This window comes from Nelumbo nucifera, chromosome 3 (assembly GCF_055504915.1).
Source record: "Nelumbo nucifera cultivar China Antique chromosome 3, China Antique-T2T, whole genome shotgun sequence".
Lineage (NCBI taxonomy): Eukaryota > Viridiplantae > Streptophyta > Magnoliopsida > Proteales > Nelumbonaceae > Nelumbo > Nelumbo nucifera.
Window position 1 is genome coordinate 85,504,483 of NC_142651.1, and position 21,118 is coordinate 85,525,600.

At 41.7% G+C, this 21,118-nt stretch overlaps 1 protein-coding gene across 40 annotated transcripts; it reads right to left on the reverse strand.

Annotated features, from left to right (window-relative positions):
- Positions 1–210: 210 nt before the first annotated feature.
- LOC104597728 (Pentatricopeptide repeat (PPR) superfamily protein) lies at positions 211–21,104 on the reverse strand. 40 transcript variants are annotated; one of them, XM_088900497.1, is made up of 8 exons: positions 20,946–21,104; positions 20,406–20,525; positions 18,937–20,332; positions 4,936–5,064; positions 4,793–4,824; positions 4,666–4,697; positions 4,487–4,517; positions 211–3,676 (listed from the first exon to the last, which is right to left on the reverse strand). In XM_088900497.1, exon 3 carries the CDS (start codon positions 20,222–20,224, stop codon positions 18,989–18,991), a length of 1,236 nt encoding a protein of 411 aa, XP_088756623.1. In that variant the 5' UTR covers positions 20,225–20,332; positions 20,406–20,525; positions 20,946–21,104; the 3' UTR covers positions 211–3,676; positions 4,487–4,517; positions 4,666–4,697; positions 4,793–4,824; positions 4,936–5,064; positions 18,937–18,988. The 40 variants fall into 40 exon arrangements, with proteins under 40 accessions (XP_088756623.1, XP_088756621.1, XP_019053396.1 ...); XM_088900495.1 differs by having other exon boundaries at positions 211–4,326; XM_019197851.2 differs by having other exon boundaries at positions 211–490; positions 3,596–3,676; positions 4,793–5,064.
- Between the last annotated feature and the right edge of the window lie 14 nt (positions 21,105–21,118).

Consider the following 21,118-nt stretch of genomic DNA (forward strand, 5'->3'; position numbering starts at 1 on the left):
TGAACCAACATAAGTTCTCAAGTATAATAAAGAAACAAGAATCTCCTTGAGAGTGTTATTGCCTTGTTGGTTTAATATGATACTAGCGGAGTGGTTGCAGGGGCTAATGAGTGTAGAAAAAAAAATTTCCTGAAATGTGATATTTTTTGCTTTGTAGAGGTTTTGAGAGAGTGCTGGAAATAGTGCGAAATTAATTGTGGATCACAGGTATGTTTTTAAAAGAAATTAATTAATTTGGAAATGGTGTAATAAGCACTACCCATACGAATTTAAAGAGGTTAATATGCTTCTTACAAAAGAAAAATCTCATTCTTTACAGAAACATGTTAATACTTGAGGTGAGCTATTTGAATCGTCTTCTATAGCAAAAATCGCTCTTCAATGGACATCTTTGTCTCTCAACGCCATGACTAATGATTTGTGATTAAAGGCCAAGACATAGAATCAGACTTGTGGTTGTCCCAACTGATTTTCCATCTTCACTAAAAACCTGCTCAATTAAAAAGGAAAATAAATTATTAAAAAAGCCAGTAAGAGAAAATGATTGGCAGCCTAGTCTGAACCTACAATAATAGAAAAACAAACGAAATTTAGTCTAGTTCTTGCTTTCTGGTAAAGGAAAGAGATAATCAAACAAATAAAGAGAAAGAGAAAAAATGATGAAATGAAATTTGATTAAGAATGAAATGGTTCTCACAACTAAGAATCGACACTCCCAATTCCTGTTTCTTTGAAAAAATTATAGGTAATTTTGTTTCATTTGGGAGCAAGAGTCAAATGGAAACTTTAGGTGTCCATTTGACCGTTTTCTTTTCATGGAAACTTTTGGAACATTACCGTACCATGTGTTCAAAACATCACTCCCAACACTTGGATTATAGAGATTACATATAAGGTGAGCTTAATTATCACAATCTAGAAAATGTCCCTACTTGATATATAGATGATCATGATTAATCACATGCATCATCTTTCATGAAAGAGGGTATATCAGTTTTTCAAACTTCATTGATGGGACAAAAACAGCTCATTAATCTCTAGTGATCTCTAAAAAAATATGGGCTCTATAAGACCTCATTACCCACATCCAACTAAAAATATAAAACAAAGAAAGAACAAATTAGAGCACTTATTCCCTATGACTCTATATTCCTCCCTTCCTCTCTTTCTCTCGCCTCCTCTCTCTACTCCAATCCCTCTCCTCATTCAGTGTTGGCACTTGTCCTTGAGCCCATTTCCAACAAACATGTACGAGGATAAGGAACAACAACAAACCAAATATAATATAATCCAATAGCAATCCAACCAAGATCATTAAAAATAACGTGTATTGCTGAAAGGGAGGTAGTAAGAGAATATAAACAGTGAATCCAAGAATCTTGAAACATATTCCCTAATCTTAATTGCATGGGAGAATTCCGAGAAGTCTCATTCACTCATCAAGATCTCAAGTTTCTACTATTAGCAGATATCTTTGGTGTTCAGGTCATGCATCAGGTGTAACATTCCATGTATATATAAAAAAACACATCTATGAATAATAATAGCCTTGAAAGGAAGGGATGCCCAAGTTCTATGCTCATTCTATTAGGGTCCATGCCCTCCATGCTCATTCTATCAAGTCAATCTCAACCTTGCAAGTAATAATCAAAGATGATCAAGTGAATGGAGCTCTCTGATAAGGACAAAACACGACATAGGTTTAAGTCATTCTCAAATAAATCAATGGAGGTTTTAATAGAAAATAAACAAAATAAATAAATAAAATAGATAATTATTACCAATTATAAAGAACTATAAACTAGTTTATTAAAAAGCAATAAACCAACTAACAGAGAAGATAAAATACCATGCTCATTCAGTTAAGGTCCACACCCAAGCTCGTATAGACAGTGTATGCCCTTAGCTCCAATCAGAATGTGTACATTATGACATTTATCGTAAATGAATAAAGTACATATTTGATTCATGTTATTATGGTGTGTTTCTGTGTAATACCCTTAAACTGGACACATATGAGACTCGTGTTAGTTTAGAATGTTCACAACTATTAGATAAGTCTGGGGAGATTTATCTTGTCAAGGCTGACACTGATGTGCCGCCAAGTTGGTTGGGGTAACCTGTTTCAGATGTTAGGGTGAGACCCGATGTACATGCAGTGTGGATTTACTTGAAACCCTGAACCAAACCAGATTTTCAGTATTGCCCTGGACCTTGGAGATTGATGGGCAGAACTGGAACATTACACATGACCCCTAAATTCGATTATGATACTACACTAGGTGTCGGATTGGGCTGTATTTGATATGTCAATTAGTGAGATCCTTATAGGGGGTCAAAACCTGGGTATGTTGGGATAATCTGAGAATTCATCTGAGTGGGTAATCATAGTGACAGGATCAGCCCCTTTGTCGGACAAAGGAAATGATCGGGGATGCACTCTCTCTAATAGAAACCAAGACTGTCGGCAGCCGATTTCAATCATTGAAATTTGTTTTGCAAAATATGTTTATATATAGATATACATATATATATATATATATATATATATATATATGTATTATGGTTTCAAAATGTTTGTAAAAGGTTTTAATTCCCGGGATCCATGTGAGTAGAGAATGCAGCACTATTCCTTGCAGTCGAGGGAGAGGTCATCTCTTGTCAGGCAATGTTTGATCATTATAGGCTGAGAGGTTAAGTGTAAGACCATTAAAGGTAATACCTGATGGGCTAATCTTGCATCTGCCCACAGTCCCTGAGTTTTTATAAGGTGGCTTGGCCCAGGGACTACTTAGTGTAAGTGTTGGGCCCATCAAGAACCTATGGTGATGGGTTCAGGGGTTCACTGCCCATAACAGTGAATTCGGCTAGGCCTTGTAAAAGAGGCTAGGCTGAACCCATGTGGCTGATGTGTATATCAATGTTTGGGTCCCACGCTATAAAAAGAAGCCCAACTGGGCAACGGTTTGGAGGGTTACTGAGCACATGGATTTATTGGGCCTAAAGACCATTTCAAACTGGTCTAATATGATTAGTTAAACAAGGGTGGATCTGGGATTTGGATCAGTAGATAGGATAGGGAATTATCCCTATCCACTTAGAGAGTCCAGATCCAAATAGAGATTTGGATCTGGAAACCTCCTAATGAGTCACAACAACAGTGTGACTACGCCATCTTCTCCCTGCTTCTCCTCCAGTTGCCGCCAATTGCCAGTTCGATCTCCATTCTTGTAGGAGCAATCAAGAAAAGTTCTTGATATCAATCTTTGGATAAAGGTTGATCTGAAGTCGTGCTCACAGCCTCCATCGAATTCTTGTTGAAGGGTTCAGTTCTTGGGAAGAACACTGCTGATTCTACTCCACCCTACACTGTGTCATCTTCAGTGGGAGCAGTCTTTGGAGATTTCTTTGGGCGTGAACACCTTCATTAAGAGTTACTGCTATTTTGTATCAGGTATATCCCTCTCCTACCTTTTGGTTTCAGATCTGGTTCGGTTTATGTTCAAGATTGATCCTTGAAAATGCAGATTTTCTAAAACAGGGAATTAGATTCCCAGATGGGAGAGAGAAATTTTTGAAATTTCGCCTCACCTACCTGTAGGGTTCGGTTATCCATATGATGGTTCTCTCATCCCTTCAGCTCGATGCTCATTGATGATTAACTGAATGGAGCTCCCTACAAGGGACAAAAGGCAATGTAGGCATAAGCGATTCTCAAATAAACCTGTTGAGGTTTAAGTAGAAAATGAATAAACAAATAAAATGGAAAAATAAGTAACAGTAATAATAACTATCAACCAATTTTTGTTAATGATAATGAACAATACCAATGAGTCCGGATCTGCTTCTCACAATTCGCTCCTCACACTGATCTCACAGCATGTACCAGTCGCACATTAGGAACATCTCCCGTACTTGTATGTTATTATTAATGGGAGATGTTCCCAATACATGGTGGGATGTGGCTACGAAGTCGGTGTGAGGAGTGCTATGTGAAGGGCAGATCCCAATTCAATACCAATAATCATAAGACTAAAATAATATCCTTGGAAACTACAACAATAAATCAACTATCAAAAAAATAAAATAATATCCTTAATTAGCAAACGCTTCAGCATATCTGGAACCCCACGACCATTTGTACCCAACTAATCTCAAATTTCTATACCCCATTGATAAGCCATAGAAATATCCTTCCCCTCATTTAATTTATGAGTTGCATATGTAGGAAGCCAACTGCTTCAAATGAATTTCAGCATGAAACAACAGGGGATCATGTAAGCTAATTCTTTATATCACAATTCCAAGTCCGAACTCTTCAAATTTCTGCAAAAAATGTTGCATGAGAAAACAAACAAATTCCCTTATTGAATATAGCACCATAAATCAAAATGGAGCCCTAATTTCACATAAATATCTAGTTTATAACTTCAAAGGGATTATAATTAATAGAAAGTACAAGGATTTTCAAAAGAAAAGTAATTACCTGCTTCAAGGAATTTGGGTCCTCGAGATTTCTTTTGATCAGCATTTAAAAAAAAACCAAGACATTGCATTTTCATATTGAGGTAAGAAGTCAAAATTTGATAAACACTAAAGTTTAATGCATTTGATCAATAGCAATGTTTAGTTTTGAAAATTAAAATTAAAGCTGAGAATGATTACCTGAAAATGGGTTACTCGAAAAATGGAAGGACCTAGATAAAATAATCATGAAATGAGCCCATAGATAAGTAATATGCTGTACAGTCAAAGAACGGGTAAAACTGCAGGGGAAGTCTAAGCAGCTTACCCTTATAATAAAAAGGTGAAGTGATAGGAAACCTGTTGGCAATTGTCGAGCGTCCTCAGCCATAACCAACAAATGGCTAGCGATTAAAACAAGTTGTAACATAAAGTTGCATCAAAATCCACTGAGAAAGGGCATAAACATACTTCTAGCATGAAAACAAACTCCCTTAGTAGAAGAAAATAAAGAGGAGAATCCAATGGTAGAAACAAAACCCCAAGTGAAATAAAGACATCCAAGGCAAGTAGGAAAACAGCCTAGAGCGACCTCAAATCCTATAAAACAAGAAAAATATCAGTTTAGGGAGTAAAAAGCAAAATAGAATCCAGAGTTTAGGGAGCAGAAACTTGTGAGAAAATAGAAACTCAACGAAAGCAAAATAGAAAGCCAACAATTAATAAACTTGTGAGAAAAAAACAAAATAGAAGGGAACAAATAAAGGAAAGCAAAGTTTAGGAAGCATAAACCACCATAAAAATAACATCCACTGTAAGAAGGAATGGAGGAAATAAGGAATACTTGAGAATGTGAAACCCCCATTGTAGCCAAACCATTCAAGTATCCCGCTGGAGAGGGAGAGGTACAGAACCCTTGCTATCTGAGAAAAGAGACACCCCCGTCATAGCCAACCCATTCAGGTATCCCACTGGAGAAGGAGAGGCACGGAACCCTTGCTGTCTAACTGTCTAAGAAAAGAGACACACCATGTTTAGCCAGGGGGAGAAATAAACTCTCTTAGCTCTCCCCAAGGAAGTATCAAGTAACAACATAGTCCAAAACAAATTGTTCCTTCCCACCCCTTGTTTAGCCAGTGTGTCAGCAAATGCATTGGCTTCTCTTCAGTCTTCTCACCCAATTGAATGTCATCTCTACCCCTTGTAATAACCTCATCACCTTCCTTTTCTCATAGATGTAGCACCACCATCCATCCTCCTCATCCTTTCGGAGCCAATTAATCACCAGCTTTGAATCTTCTTCAATTTACAATTTTCGAATGTTCAATCCTTTTGCTTTTTGAACTGCCAATACAGCTAGAATTTCAGCCCTCAATGAGTCACCTACTCTGATTGGGCCTGAATAGATCACATGACTACTCTTTGCTCATTTCTAAATACTCCACCAATGCCAGACGGACCCGGATCACTACTTCTGTCTAAGTTTAATAGCTCCATCATATGGTGGGTATCAGCAAGGCCTAATAGCCTCCTTAGTGGGAGACGAATCAGCTACCTCCCTCGATTTCCTCATCAGGTCACTGTTTACCTGGTGTACTCCTATACCTCCTTGATTATTAATCCACTCATTCCAGTCCTTCCAGTCTTCCACAACCCTTCCAAGTTGAATCCAGATGGGTTAAACAGAAATGGGTCACCTACTCCGATTGGGCCTGAATAGATCACATGACTATCTTTGCTCATTTCTAAATACTCCACCAATGCCAGACGGACCTGGATCACTACTTCAAAGTTAAGTTTAATAGCTCCATCATATGGTGGGTATCAGCAAGGCCTAACAGCCTCCTTAGTGAGGGAGGAATCAGCTACCTCCATTTCCTCATCAGTTCACTGTTTACCTGGTGTACTCCTATACCTCCTTGATTATTAATACACTCATTCCAGTCCTTCCAAGTTGAATCCAGATGGGTTAAACAGAAATGGTGCAAACAGCCAGGTCATCAACATGAACCAGATAGAGAACGTAATTAATACATGTCATGCTGCTCACATAAGACCACTTGAACAAATTGTAAACAATCAACAGGAGCAGCAGTTTAAATCCTTTCATTAAGTTTCTGCGTGAGTACAATCTATAGTTTTCACTGAAGTTCGCATGGAGACTACAGCTTTATGACCAGTAGGCCTGTACTCAGCACCCCCATGAAGAATTGTTTGATTAATAGTGGGATTTTGTCCCAAGGGAGAAAGTAAAGAAAACAGCAGCCAGTTGCAACTGCACGAGGATAAGTCTTTAAAGACTGTTAAAAATCCTTTCTCTAGTCCAACCTCCATCACCATCGGTAAGCCTGTTAAGAGCCCAAACTGCATAAATGACTGGGATGTAAGAGCTGTTTCCGCAGATACTATATTTTGTGTTCTAGCCTCAATAAGGAGAATTTTTTCCAGTACACCAAGAATGAGGTATAGTTGCCCAGAGAGAGAGAGAGAGAGAGGTTTACATGATATTCAGTTATGACCACACTAAATCATAGAGGTAACAACAAACAACTACTGAGCTAGACATAATGGAAAAAGAAAAAAAAAATTATTACTGACATAATCAAAATACCCTGTAGTGAAGTTCTTTTAAGTGTCAATGTCATATAATTAAAAATCCTTTTGACTTTTTTTTTAGAGATGCTGCAACCTGATAATTGCTAAGCAAGTAAGCATCATTTTATCCCTGGATCTAAAAAAGAAATGATATATAATCAACAAAAGAACATCAAGGAGGCTTTTGGTATGGTAGTGGTCTATTTTGAAAAAAATTTCTCTCTAAGAATAACTATAGGTGTTCTTGGGATTATTTTCCGATACCTCTGTCCTACTTAGGGTACTTGTTAGAAATGAAAAGCTATCTTACTCAGGACAAAGATACCAACCAATCAACAATCCATTTTGTCATTGGTAGAAGTCTTTAAGGCTGCATTTGTTTTCAGTGTAAATGCGAATCGAAGTAAAACTCCACCGTCAATTCACATTTGCAGGCGTTTGTTTTCAATGTAAATACTGACCAGTGTAAAACTCCACTCCCGGTCCATATTTTCACACGCTTGTTTTCAATGTAATGTTTACATCGAAAATCGATGTAAAAAGTTTCCAACGGTTGAGTTTTCCATCGATAATTGATGTAAATAATACATCAATAAAATCAATGTATTATTTACATCGATTATCACATCAAAAAAGCTCCAATGGTCCGCTAAAATTTTAAACCCATCGATTGAGTTTTACATCAATGAATTTTCCACCGAAAACAAATGCAGCCTAATGTAGAGAGACTGGGCCGAATGGGCCCTAGTCCTTTAGTGCCATTCTTATTAGTTCCTTCTTGTTATGTTTTCTTATTGGGCCTTCTTTCTTTATGGGCCTTTAGCTTTTGTTTTGTTTTTAAGTGTATTGCTGATGTGGACGCCTACTTAAGGGCCTTCTTGCAAATTATAACTTAAGTAAGTTTAATAAAAGATTTGAGTAGGAGAAAGAGGAGATTATCGAACTCCTCCTTTCTTTCTCCTTTCTTCTTTCTTCTTCTTGCTGTCTTCCTCTTCTCCCTTCTTTCTGCTCTAATCTAAATATTTCTGCTAATTTTATTGGTCTGAATCACATCTTGGTATCAGAGCAAGTCTTCCTTCGTTTTCTCTTTTTTTTTTCTTTTTTTTCCATACACTTTTCTTTTAATCGAAAGGTGTATGGAGAGATAAGTTGCTAATCAATCAAAGATCTTGTTTGTTTAGTTGGTAGAGGGTTTGGAGAGTTAGAAGATGACCGAAGATTGCCAAGAAAGTGGGACTGCAGAATTTTTCCCAAAACCCTAGCTGACTAGAGAGTTTCTAGTTACGGGTTGAAGAGTCTGTTAAGGCTTGAAGGGTTCCTTTTTATTTCCAGAAGTGGACGGCTGCAGTTGGAAGTGGTTTGGATTGCTCTGGTTTGAGTGGCTACTTCTTCTCTCTTTCTCCCCAGAGGCCAGGTACGGTGAAACCCTAGTTTTGGGACTTTTGAGTGTTTGGCTGACCTTAGGTCTATAAAGGTTGAAAACATTGTTTTTTTATTTTCGTTTAATTGATGGAGTAATCTGGAAGTGAGATGAAGTAGATCCCGATGTCGAGGGTTGGTCCCATAGATTCCATTCTGACATGAGTGACTACAATTAAACTTGACAGAACAAATTACCTTGCTTGGGCACAATCTATTAAGATCCATGTCTATAGTAGAGGTAAACTAGGGTTTCTCACGAGTAGTAAGGTGATGCCGAAAGAGACTGATCCTACATATGAGAAATGGATGCAGGATAACTACACAATCATTGGGTGGTTGGTAAATTCTATGCAGCCCCACATAAGTCAACACTATCTGTGGATGACTTCAGCCAAGGAGATTTGGGATAGTGTTACAAAAACATACTCTCAGAAGTTAAATGTTGCAAGGGCCTACAAACTGAAGAATGATGTTAAAAATTTAAAACAAGGGGAGAAGAGTGTGGCTGTCTACTATTCGATGTTGAAGTCACTATGGCAAGAGAGAGATGTTATGGAAGCAGTCGTATGGAAAAGCACTAAAGATGCAGAAACTTTCAAGAAATTTGTGGAAAGAAACAGAGTGTTTGAATTCCTTACAGGACTCAATCCTGTGATATTACAAGGCAAAATATTCTGGCCAAGGATGAAGTGTCACTTGCTCATGCATACTCAATGGTGAGCAGTGAAGAGAGTAGGCGATAGGTACAGCTACAGACCCCACCTCCCCTAGAACATTTTGCACATGTTGGATTAAAATGAAAAAAAAAAAGGTGATATGTGAATATTGCAAGAAGCCGAAACATACGAAGGATTCTTGTTGGAAACTTCATCCAGATCTTCTTCCAGAAAGGTTTCGGAACAACAACAATTTTAAGAAGGGTAGTCAGTCTAGAAAGCCCAAGAATGCAAATGTTACTACAATATCTGAAAGTGAAGGAAAATCTATTGTGGAATAGCTGGCAACAGTGAAGGCAGAATTTGAAAGATATTGGAAGTTGATACATCACTTGGAGTCTACTGTTGCATCTTCCTCCTCAAGCACCCCCTCTACATTTGCCTTTTCCCATTCAGGTATTTATGCTTTTGCAAATCATGCTATAGCCTCAGGTAATCGTAGAATTCCTTGGATCATAGATTCTGGTGCATCGGACCATATGACTAGCATACCCAACCTTTTTTGTTCATACCAGTTCCTCTCGGGTAGAGAGAAGATTTCTCTTGTCGATGGGTTTCTTGATCCCATCTCTGGCAAGGGGGGTGTTAGAGCCTCTGGCTCACTTGTATTATCTTTTACCCTTCATGTTCCCAAACGTAGCACTAACCTTTTATCGATGAACTGCAGCATAACCTTCTTTCCTACTTATTGTGTTTTTCAGGACCTAAAGTCTCAGCAGACGATTGGGAGTGGCCATGAGGCGAATGGGATATACTTGTTGGATGTCTATGATCAAAGTTCTGGATTACCTAGTGGAGTAGCTTTGGAGTCTGTTTTATCAAAGTCAATTGATAGAGTCATGATATGAAATTTTATATTTGGTCATTTGTCTTTTTCAGCTTTGAATCATCTGTTTCTAGAAATGTTCAAGGGAATATCCCTATTGAGTCTTCATTGTGAGTCATGTGAACTTGCAAAACATTGTAGAGAATCTTTTTCAGTGAGTAATAAAAGAAACTAAGAGACATGCAAGTTGTTTCCATGCCTTCAGATGTGCCTCTTGCTCCTATCACTACTGAGGTAATAGGTCAACCCTCTTCTACCACATCGGATACATTCCCTGACTTTGATCTCCCTATTGCCCTTCGCAAAGGCAAACAGAAATGTACAATTCATTGCATTTCCAAACACCTTTCCTACAGTCTTCTTTCCCCTTCCTACTATTCCTTTCTTGCCTCTGTTTACACACATGTGACTCTGAGATCTATCACAGAAGCTTTGTCCAAACCAAAATGGAGGGATGCTATGATGACTGGACTAGATGCTTTGCATAAGAACAATACCTGGGAAATTGTAGATTTGCCTAAGGGAAAGGAACCGGTTGGCTAAAAGTGGGTGTTCACTATTAAGTATCATTCTGATGGTACTTGATGAGGGCAGATTTGGCCCTCCAGTGAAATTATGACACCTGGCACCTCATGCCAACTAAGTGTAGCCTCTTGACAACTAGGTAGCTCGCCACTTAGGGGCAGCTCGGCACCTATAGGCAGTTCGCCACTTATAGACAACTCGCCACTTACAGGCAGCTTGGCATAGGCAACTGGCCACTCCACAGGCAGCCTGGCGTCTTACAAAGAGCTCGCCAGTTAGGGGCAGCTCGGCACTTACAGGCAGCTCGGCATAGGTAGTTCTCCACTTAGGGGCAGCTCGGCATAGGTAGCTCGCCACTTAGGGGCAGCTCGGCACCTACAGGCAGCTCGCCACTTACAGACAGCTCGCCACTTACAGGCAGCTCGGCATAGGCAGCTGGCCACGGGCAGCTGCCCACTCCACAGGCAGCCTGAAGTCTTACGAAGAGCTCGCCACTTAGGGGCAGCTTGGCACTTACAGGAAGCTCGGCATAGGTAGCTCGCCACTTAGGGGCAGCTCGGCGTATCGCAAGAAGATTTCCTACCTGACAACCGTACCTGCCAGATCTGGAGACTGCACCCACGTCTCTAGCCAGGCAGCGTCGTGCTTGCCAACTCCGACAACGCCTCATGTCTGACAGGGTCGTACCCTGCAACGGTTACCTGTGCCCACCAGCTCAGCCCTAGCAAGTAATAGTTGCAGCAGAGAGTCAGAGGCGGTTACGCCAGATCTATCAGGACACCGCTATATAAGAGCTCTGAACCCCCAGAGGGGAAAGAGGATGAAAAATGGAGGTAACCCCTACTCTCTAGCTCTCTCATTTCTCTAATATCATCTTCAAGCTCTCTACTATCAGAGTGCTAACTTAGCCATCGGAGTGGCCCATCGGGTAAACACCCCCGGGTCCTCTGATTCAGTTCTTGCAGGTTCATCGGCTCCCGCCGTGTTATGGACGCATTCCTTGGAAAGACGTACCATCGCCGCCGGCAGCAACAAGAACCTGACCCACTGCCAGATTAGATTAGATCATCTTGCTTGTTCTTATCTTATTCTATTGCTCTTATCTTATCTTGTTAGTAAGTTATCAAATTAGGATTAGTTTATCTTATTATCAAATTAGGATTAGTTTATCTTGGTATCAGATTAGGATTAGCTTATCTTGTTATCAGATTAGGATTAGCTTATCTTATCCTTAGCAAGATAGAATTGGAAGTCTCCCTATTCAGCAAGGAGACTCCCTAAGATTAGGACTCTTGTAATCTCCTATTTAAGGAGACACCATTATTGAATGAGGATATCGAATATTCAGTCAAGAAAGAGAGTAAAGGAGAGTTAGGTGATCTCTTGAACAAATCACCATTAGGGCGCCTAGATAAGTCCATCAAGAGCAGGGAGGAACAAGGGAAAACAGAGGGTTTTCCCCGTGGACTGACCCGTGACGAGATCCTATTCCCGGGCCCATAACATTTGGTATCAGAGCCAGGTTGTCATGGGAGATCTGCAGCAGCTATCATCCAGGGTCCACGAACTGGAGCATAGGCTCGTAGAAACCAGCAGGGAGGTTCGTGAGGTCAAAGACGATGTCCAGGAGCTGCGACGCTTGCTGGAATCGTATTTCTCTAACAGGGAGAGGAATCCAGAAGGGGCTGTAACCACAAACAGCCTCCGACCAGACTTGACGGAGCCGTCCGGCGAAACAACAGCAGCAGCAGCAGACTCTTCTTGGTCCACAGCAGCAGCAACACCCTTAGCCACAGCAGCCAGACAACCAGCAACAGCAACAACTGCAGCAGCAGAAGCAACAACATGATCAACAACAGCAACAACAGCTTCTCCGAGCAGCTATTACTAGTCCTAGTATAGTTGCCCCGAAACTGGCCCCTAAGTCCTATGGGCCCTTCAAGGTTCTACGACAGATTGGCAATGTGGCTTGCCAGCTGGAACTGCCAGAGACCAGCCGGATTCATGATGTCTTCCACATCGCCTTGCTGAAACCATTTACGGGTGTTCCTCCGGACCAAGTCCCCTCGCTGCCACCCCTGCAAGATGGCAAACTGATTCCCCAACCTAAAGATGTCATCCGCTCTCATTTCAATCAAGGAGTTCTTGAAGTCTTGGTGAAATGGTGTACCTTACCATCGGCCGAAGCCACATGGATCCCATTGATAGAGTTCCAAGCCACATATCCGGAGTTCGAGCTTGAGGACAAGCTTGTAGTCCAAGAGGGGAGTAATGTTATGGATGCATTCCTCGGAAAGACGTACCATCGCCGTCGGCAGCAACAGGAACCTGACCCACTGCCAGATTAGATTAGATCATCTTGCTTGCTCTTATCTTATTCTATAGCTCTTATCTTATCTTGTTAGTAAGTTATCAGATAAGGATTAGTTTATCTTATTATCAGATTAGGATTAGTTTATCTTGTTATCAGATTAGGATTAGTTTATCTTGTTATCAGATTAGGATTAGTTTATCTTATTATCAGATTAAGATTAGCTTATCTTATCCTTAGCAAGATAGAATTGGAAGTCTCCCTATTTAGCAAGGAGACTCCCTACGATTAGGACTCTTGTAATCTCCTATTTAAGGAGACACCATTATTGAATGAGGATATCGAATATTCAGTCAAGAAAGAGAGTAAAGGAGAGTTAGGTGATCTCTTGAACAAATCACCATTAGGGCGCCTAGATAGGTCCATCAAGAGCAGGGAGGAACAAGGGAAAACAGAGGGTTTTCCCTGTGGACCGACCCGTGACGAGATCCTATTCCCGGGCCCATAACACGCCGACTACAAGGAGGAGCAAATCATCTCATGCAGAGAGCAGTCGGATTGCACTACACTAGGAAGCTCGCCAACAAGGCAGCGCACCCAGCAGCTCATCCAAGTAGCTCACCAACAGGGAGCTCGTCTCCAGGTAACTCACCACCAGGGAGCTCGTCACCAAGTAGCTCACCACCAGGGAGCTCGTCACCAAGTAGCTCACCACCAGGGAGCTCGTCACCAAGTAGCTCACCACCAGGCAGTTCGCCACCAGGGAGCTCCATCATCCTCTGAATCATAGGCCACTTGGATGCAGGTAAATGACGAAGTACTTAGCCAAAAATTGATACATCATGGAAAAAAAAAAAAATTGGTACATGACCAGAAACGGTTACATCAATTGGCGTCGTCTGTGGGAACACACGACAAAAAGCTAAGTTCTCATCTTACAAAAGCAAAGTTCTCATCCTACAAAGGCTAAGTTCTCATCCTACAAAAAGCTAAGTCCTCTCCTCCCAAAAAGCTAAGTCTCACTTTTTAGAAACTGAAGCTCTCGCTTTATAGTTTCCATTTTGTATGAACTCAAAGACTATGCAGGGAGCTAACAGGCTAAGCAGCTCTACTAACTTTACTTTCAATTCAGAAAAAACCTCGTCAGTTCTCTTCATGAGGTCCCCCCTACAAAGATGAGCTCTTTGTGGCTTCTGCGGGAGTTGGCGGCCAATAGACTGCACGGGCGCCCTTGCTGGTCGAGCCTTCCAAGGCTCCCGTGTGAGCTGGCGACCTAAAGTTAGTAGTGCTGCCCCCGAAGGTCGAGTTCCTAGTAGCTTCTTGTAGGAGTAGGTGATCGGCATTACGAGGCTGACGCAGCGCAATCATAGGTCTAAGGCACCCACCTGGTCAGCTCGGCACCCGGTCAGCCCGACACCTCACAAGCAGCTCGGCACCTGGTTAGTTTGGCACCTCACAAGTAGCTCGGCACCTGGTTAGTTCGGCACCTCACAGGTAGCTCGGCACCCGATCAGCTCGGCACCTCACAGGTAGCTCGGCTCCCGATCAGCCCGACACCTCACAGGTAGCTCGGCACCTCACAGGTAACTCGGCACCTGGTCAGCCCGACACCACATAAGTCCCAGTCGCCTCTTCGGCATGGGCAAAGTCAAGAAGAGTGGACTACAAATCACTCCCAAAGCCTACGAGCAACATTACTACTGAAAAACCCAATCGCCTCTACGGCATGGGCAACACAACTGCTTAAGACCCAGTCGCCTCTTTGGCATGAGCAAAGTCAAGAAGAGTGGACTACGAGTCGCTCCCAAAGCATACGGGCCACATTACTGCTTAAGACCCATTCGCTTCTTCAGCATGGGCAAAATCAGCAAAAGTGGACTATAAGTTGCCCCCAGAGCCTAAGGGCTACAGTACTGAAAAGGCGGAGACCTCCTCACCTTACAGGCAGCTCGCCACTTACAGGCAGCTCCCAGAGCCTAAGAAATTGGATCAGCGCTTACTAGCTCGTCGACTTACGGGCCAAAAGGAGAAATCTACTCCCTTCACTGAGTTGCTCTCGGCTCGGGAGTGGGGGGCCAATGATGAGGACGGATTTGGCCCTCCAGTGAAATTATGACACCTAGCACCTCATGCCAAATAAGTGCAGCCTCTTGACAACTAGGTAGCTCGCCACTTAGGGGCAGCTTGGCACTTACAGGCAGCCTGGCGTCTTACGAAGAGCTCGCCACTTAGGGGCAACTAGGCATCTACAGGCAGCTCGCCACTTACAGACAACTCGCCACTTACAGGCAGCTCAGCATAGGCAACTGGCCACTCCACAGGCAGCCTAGCGTCTTACGAAGAGCTCGCCACTTAGGGGCAACTCGACACTTACAGGCAACTCGGCATAGGTAGCTCGCCACTTGGGGGCAGCTCGGCACCTACAGGCAGCTCACCACTTACAGACAGCTCGCCACTTACAGGCAGCTCGTCACAAGCAGGCTGGCGTCTTACGAAGAGATCGGCACTTAGGGGCAGCTCGGCACTTACAGGCAGCTCAGCATAGGTAACTCGCCACTTAGGGGCAGCTCGGCGTATCGCAAGAAGATTTCCTACCTGACAACCGTACCTGCCAGATCTGGAGACTGCACCCACGTCTCTGGCCAGGCGGCGGCGTGCCTGCCAACTCTGACAACGCCTCATGTCTGGTAGGGCCGTACCCTGCAACGGTTACCTGCGCCCACCAACTCAACCCTGGCAAGTAACGGCTGCGGCAGAGAGTTAGAGGCAGTTACGCCAGATCTGCCAGGACACCGCTATATAAGAGCTCCGACCCCCCAAAGGAAAAAGAGGATGAAAAATGGAGGTAACCCCTGCTCTCTAGCGCTCTCATTTCTCTAATATCATCTTCAAGCTCTCTACTATCAGAGTGCTAACTTAGCCATCGGAGTGGCCCCGCCGGGTAAACACCCCTGGGTCCTCTGATTCAGTTCTTGCAGGTTCATCGGCTCCCGCCGACTACAAGGAGGAGCAAATCATCTCATGCAGAGGGCAGTCGGGTAAAACTACACTAGGAGGCTCGCCAACAAGGCAGCGCACCCAGCAACTCATCCAAGTAGCTCACCACCTAGGAGCTCGTCACCAGGTAGCTCACCACCAGGGAGCTCATCACCAAGTAGCTCACCACCAGGGAGCTCGTCACCAGGTAGCTCACCACCAGGGAGATCGTCACCAAGTAGCTCACCACCAGGGAGCTCGTCACCAAGTAGCTCACCATCAGGGAGTTCGCCACCAAGTAGCTCACCATCAGGGAGTTCGCCACCAAGTAGCTCACCACCAGGGAGCTCCATCATCCTCTGAGTCATAGACCACCTGGAAGCAGGTCAAATGATGAAGTATTTAGCCAAAATTGATACATCATGAAAAAAAATTGGTACGTGACCAAAAACGGTTACATCAGTACTGTTGAGAGATATAAGGCCCGTTTGGTTGCTAAAGGGTATACTTAGATGTATGGTATTGACTACCTGGAAACTTTTGCCCCAGTAGCCAAGATGGCTTCATTTCGAGTTTTGCTATCTTTAGCTACTACTTTTGATTGGCTTCTTCATCAGTTTGATGTAAAGAATGCTTTCTTGAACGGGGACCTACATGAAGAGGTGTATATGTCTTTACCTCCAGGGGTGTATGGGAAGGAGATGCAAGGAAAGGTCTATAAACTGAAGAAATCTCTTTATGGCCTTAAGCAATCTCCTAGAGCCTGATTTTACAGATTTCGGGCTGCTCTTGTTGCTTTTGGGTACACACAGACTCAATCGGATCATACCTTGTTTGTTAAGAGAAGAGATTCCTTAGTGACCCTTCTGATTGTCTATGTTGATGATATTGTGGTTACTGGTAATGACACCCAGAAAGTTTGTTCATCTCAAAAGTTTTCTTAACACTAAGCTTGAAATTAAAGACTTGGGGGAACTCAAATATTTCTTGGGAATTGAAGTTGCCAAATCTAAGTATGGTCTCTTCATTTCTCAGCGGAAGTATGTTCTTAATCTTCTTGCAGATACTGGTAAACTGGGTGCTCGACCTGCTTCTACTCCTATAGACCTAAATCATAAGTTGCCAGCTACTGAAGGTGAACTGTTGCCTGATAAGGGAGTGTTCCAGAGACTGGTTGGGAAGTTATTATACCTTTGTATGATTCAGACAGATATTTCCTATGCAGCTAGTGTAATTAGCTAGTTTATGCATTCTCTCAGAGATACACATTTAGCAACTACTGAGAGGGTTTTGTGCTACCTAAAAGGGACTCCAGGGAAAGGTATATTGTTTGCTAAGCATGGACACATGAAGTTGGAAGCATACACTAATGTTGACTGGGCCAGATGTATTGATGATGGGAGGTCCACTTCAGGTTATTGTGCTATAGTAGCAGGGAACATTGTATCATGGAGGAGTAAGAGGCAGTCTATAGTGGCAAGATCCTCAGCTGAAGCAAGGCAATGGCACATGGAGTTTCTAAACTTTTGTGGTTGATGTCACTTTTAGAAAAACTGGTATAGACTGTGAGAAGCTAATGATGTTATATTGTAACAACTAGGTTGCTATCAACATTACACATAATCCTGTTCAACATGACAGAACTAAGCACATTGAAATTTACAAGCATTTTATACGAAAGAGTTGCCTCAGGAGAAGTTTGCCTACCATTTGTTGCTTCTGAAAAACAGTTGGCTGATGTTTTGACAAAAGGTGTTCCTAAAAGAAAGTTGGTTCACTATATAAGCAAGTTGGGCATGATTGATATCTATGCTCAGCTTGAGTGGGAGTGTAGAGAGACTGGGCCAAATGGGCCCTAGTCCTTTAGTGTCATTCTTATTAGTTCCTTCTTGTTATGCTACACCTAACAGTAAAATTGCAGCAGTAAAAGGCCAAAGTGAAATAAGGAAACATAGAGAGAACCTCCATGCACTTTTACAAATCTGAAGAGGGTGAGATATGACTAAATAAATCTATAAATCTTATGCTTTATATGCAATTTTTGAATTCCCAGGATTTTCCGCTCATCCAAGGGAGTTCTCTTAAATTTCCTGTTGAAACATTTCTGTCTAGGATCCATCTGCTGCTAAGGCCCCATTTGGCATCATTTCTGTTCATTTATGTTGCCGAGAAAATTTCTGTTACAGAGCATTTCTCTTGTTTTTTATTTCTGAGAAACAAATGACGAGTTTGGTAGAATATTCCTGAGAAACATCAAACATGCTTTTGTTCTACAGAAATAGAAATGATGTTTGGATTGCACAGTTTTGGAAGACCATTTCTTCAGATCAAACCATATAAAATCAAGTTTTTAAAGTCTTCCTACATGCATAGTCTCTTAAAAGAAAAAGACCATACACCCCACATTATGATGTCTTAAAATTTTTAAACCACCTTCAAATACATGTTGCTAACTTGATAATTAAATAAAACAAATAACCAATAAAAATAAAATCCAACATACTATAAAGCAACAACACCCGCAAGCAGTAAGGGCCAAAAATTGGTCCCTCCATGTGTTGGATTGTTGTGGCACAAAAACCACGGCATGCAAGTAATGGAATGACATTGAAGAATTCCCAAGGTGAAAATTCTTAAATCAATATGAATAAATCTTCTAGAACCACATTCTAATACTGATAACATGACAGATGGTAAATCAAACCAAGCATTTAAAGCTTTGTTAAGTATATGGGTCAGAGAAAGGGGTAATGAATAAAGCAGTTCTCAAACAATCATTATTTTTTTTGGCCATTTCATTCCACCACATTTCAGCATGAAATTGGATAGAACCCTAGAACATTCAAGCAATGTGACAGCGCCAACAAATCAAACAGAAAAAAGCCAAACTCAAATCCTTATGCCATTATTTGGAACATAAAAAACCACACTCAAGCAATGTGACAGTGCCAACAGAAAAATGGAAATTCAAAGATTCAAAGAAAAAAACCAACTTATGCCATTATGTGGAGACCTACACACAATAACTAAAAAACACACTCAAATCCTTATTTAACTTAATGGAGTATTGAAAATCTGTTGAGAAAGTATAAAAGATTTACCTTGCTGGAAAAGGGTTTAACCTGCCAGAGTATAGACCCTCTTGTTGTAAGCCTACTCATAAATAATTTCAGAGTAAGAAATGCAACTATAGCTGTTTGTCCCTTGAAACATGCTCTTAAGAATCTTATTCCATATTCCCATCCTTGGTACAAATCCTCGCTGTACCATCTGCTTTAGAATCGAATCCACATCTTCCAATAGGTTTTCCTGAAGCAGCCCCTCAAGCACCAACTTATAGGACCGAAAACTCGGAAACACACCCTTGGAAACCATCCATTCAATGAAACACTTGGCCTCCACAAACTTCCCGGAACTGAGTAGGCCATACAAAACCTGTTGATAGGACCCCAAATCAGGGTAGCATCCTTTAAGTCTCATTCTGTCTAGAAGTTCCTTACCCTCGTCCACTCTCCCTTGCTTACAAAGCCCCTGAATCAGTATATTGAATGTAATCGTATCAGGATGGCAACCCTCTCTGTCCATTCTCTCACTCAGCTTGAATGCTTCATCTACTCTACCATGTTCACATAGATAATGCATCAAAGTTGAGTATGTCTTCACATTAGGCCTTAAGCCCTGTTTGGGGAACTCATCAAGCAAGGCAAAGGCTGCGTCCAACTTATCACATTCACACAAACCTTTGATGAGAATGTTAAGGCAGCATGCATCAACAGCAATGCCCAATTGAGAAGCACCTAAATACACTTCATGAATCACATCGAACTGTTTGGCCGAGACAAGCATGTTAAGCACTAGATTGAAAGTCCTAACCTCAGGCCAACAATTGAACTCTGGCATACTGAAGAGGGTCTCTATCGCTTTATTCAAAATACCAGCCACGTTGCCGTAAATTTTGATTACACCATAAAAGAAACCATCAGAGAGCCTGCAATTCTTTTCAGTTTTTATCCTCTTCAAGACATCATCAATGGCATCAAACTTCTTTCCTTGGGAAAGCTTCTCAATGACCAACGTGTAAAAAGCCTCATTGGGCTTATAGTCCATACGCTTGGAGATCCTTTCCAAGGCACTAATAATTGATTCTGGATTTTTCAGCCTTCTGAAGATTTTTAGAACTTCATTGGGTGCTAACCAGTCCTTATGATTTAACCGGTCAAACATGTCGGTCTCATCGGAAGATGCAGAGGAGGAAGAAAGAGAACAAACTGGTATTCTGGTAATACCCAGGTCATCAACTAATAACGAATGAAAGATTGTTTGGGGCGTTCCTCCACGGCTAGCAACCAAACGCGGGATCATTTTCTTCAATCTTGTGATCTGATGCATTTTCTACATTAACTACATTAGCACCTTCTGGAAGTTTTGACGAATAAATGGTAGGCAGCAAACAATGAAGGGAAGCAGCACACAAGTCACGAGCTACCTTTGGATTTCCTGCATCAACATATATGAGTTGGGACTCACAGTTTAACAGATGACATGAATCGTGATCTTTCACAGAGTTTACCCCAGAAATTGCATTCGCGAAGGCAACCCCAAATAAATGAAACTTTGCTTGAGGCTGTTTTTGTTGCACAAGATGATGACAGTAAGTCAGTCAATGGAGTACAAAACTCTGAGGCCCGATCTAATTAGCAACAGACAGAGAGAGAAGAAGTTTGAAGTCACCACACCAGTTGTTTGTCAACAAAACTACAATAAAATATGTGGAAAAAAAAAAACAACACAAATATTCCATTTAAAATTCACAGAAAAGATTCAGTTCTTATATCAAAATCAAAACGAAAGATTTAAAACCATACTCCACATGCCCGAAGCAATAAAAGAAAAGAAAAGGGCTACAGAAATTATTCCACACCAATTAATTCGAGAAGTTGCCCAATTCAAATCTATCAACAGAAAGCTTGTATTTGTCAGGGTACCGCCGGTTATAGAACGAAGCATTCAAAAGGAAAATAATAATAAAGAGAACTGAGTTTGTAGGTAAGAAGAAGAAGAAGAAGAAGAAGAAGAAGAATGAGGAGGAGAAGGAGGAGGAGGAGATTACCGTCGGTCGGCGGTTGGTGTTTTGCCAACGGACGTCGGTTGACGTTGGTCGCCGGTGAACTGATAACGGGCGGGAAGGCCAAATTGTGTTCTATAAGCTTGAAAATGGGGTTTTGGGTGTTCTTTTCGTTAACTCTACCCTCACTGAGTCACTGTATAGTGTATACTGTTTCG

What these genes read in the sequence shown, in the direction of transcription:
- LOC104597728 (XM_010259457.3), bottom strand. Translation starts at nt 20,224, where the DNA reads ATGCATCAGATCACAAGATTGAAGAAAATGATCCCGCGTTTGGTTGCT.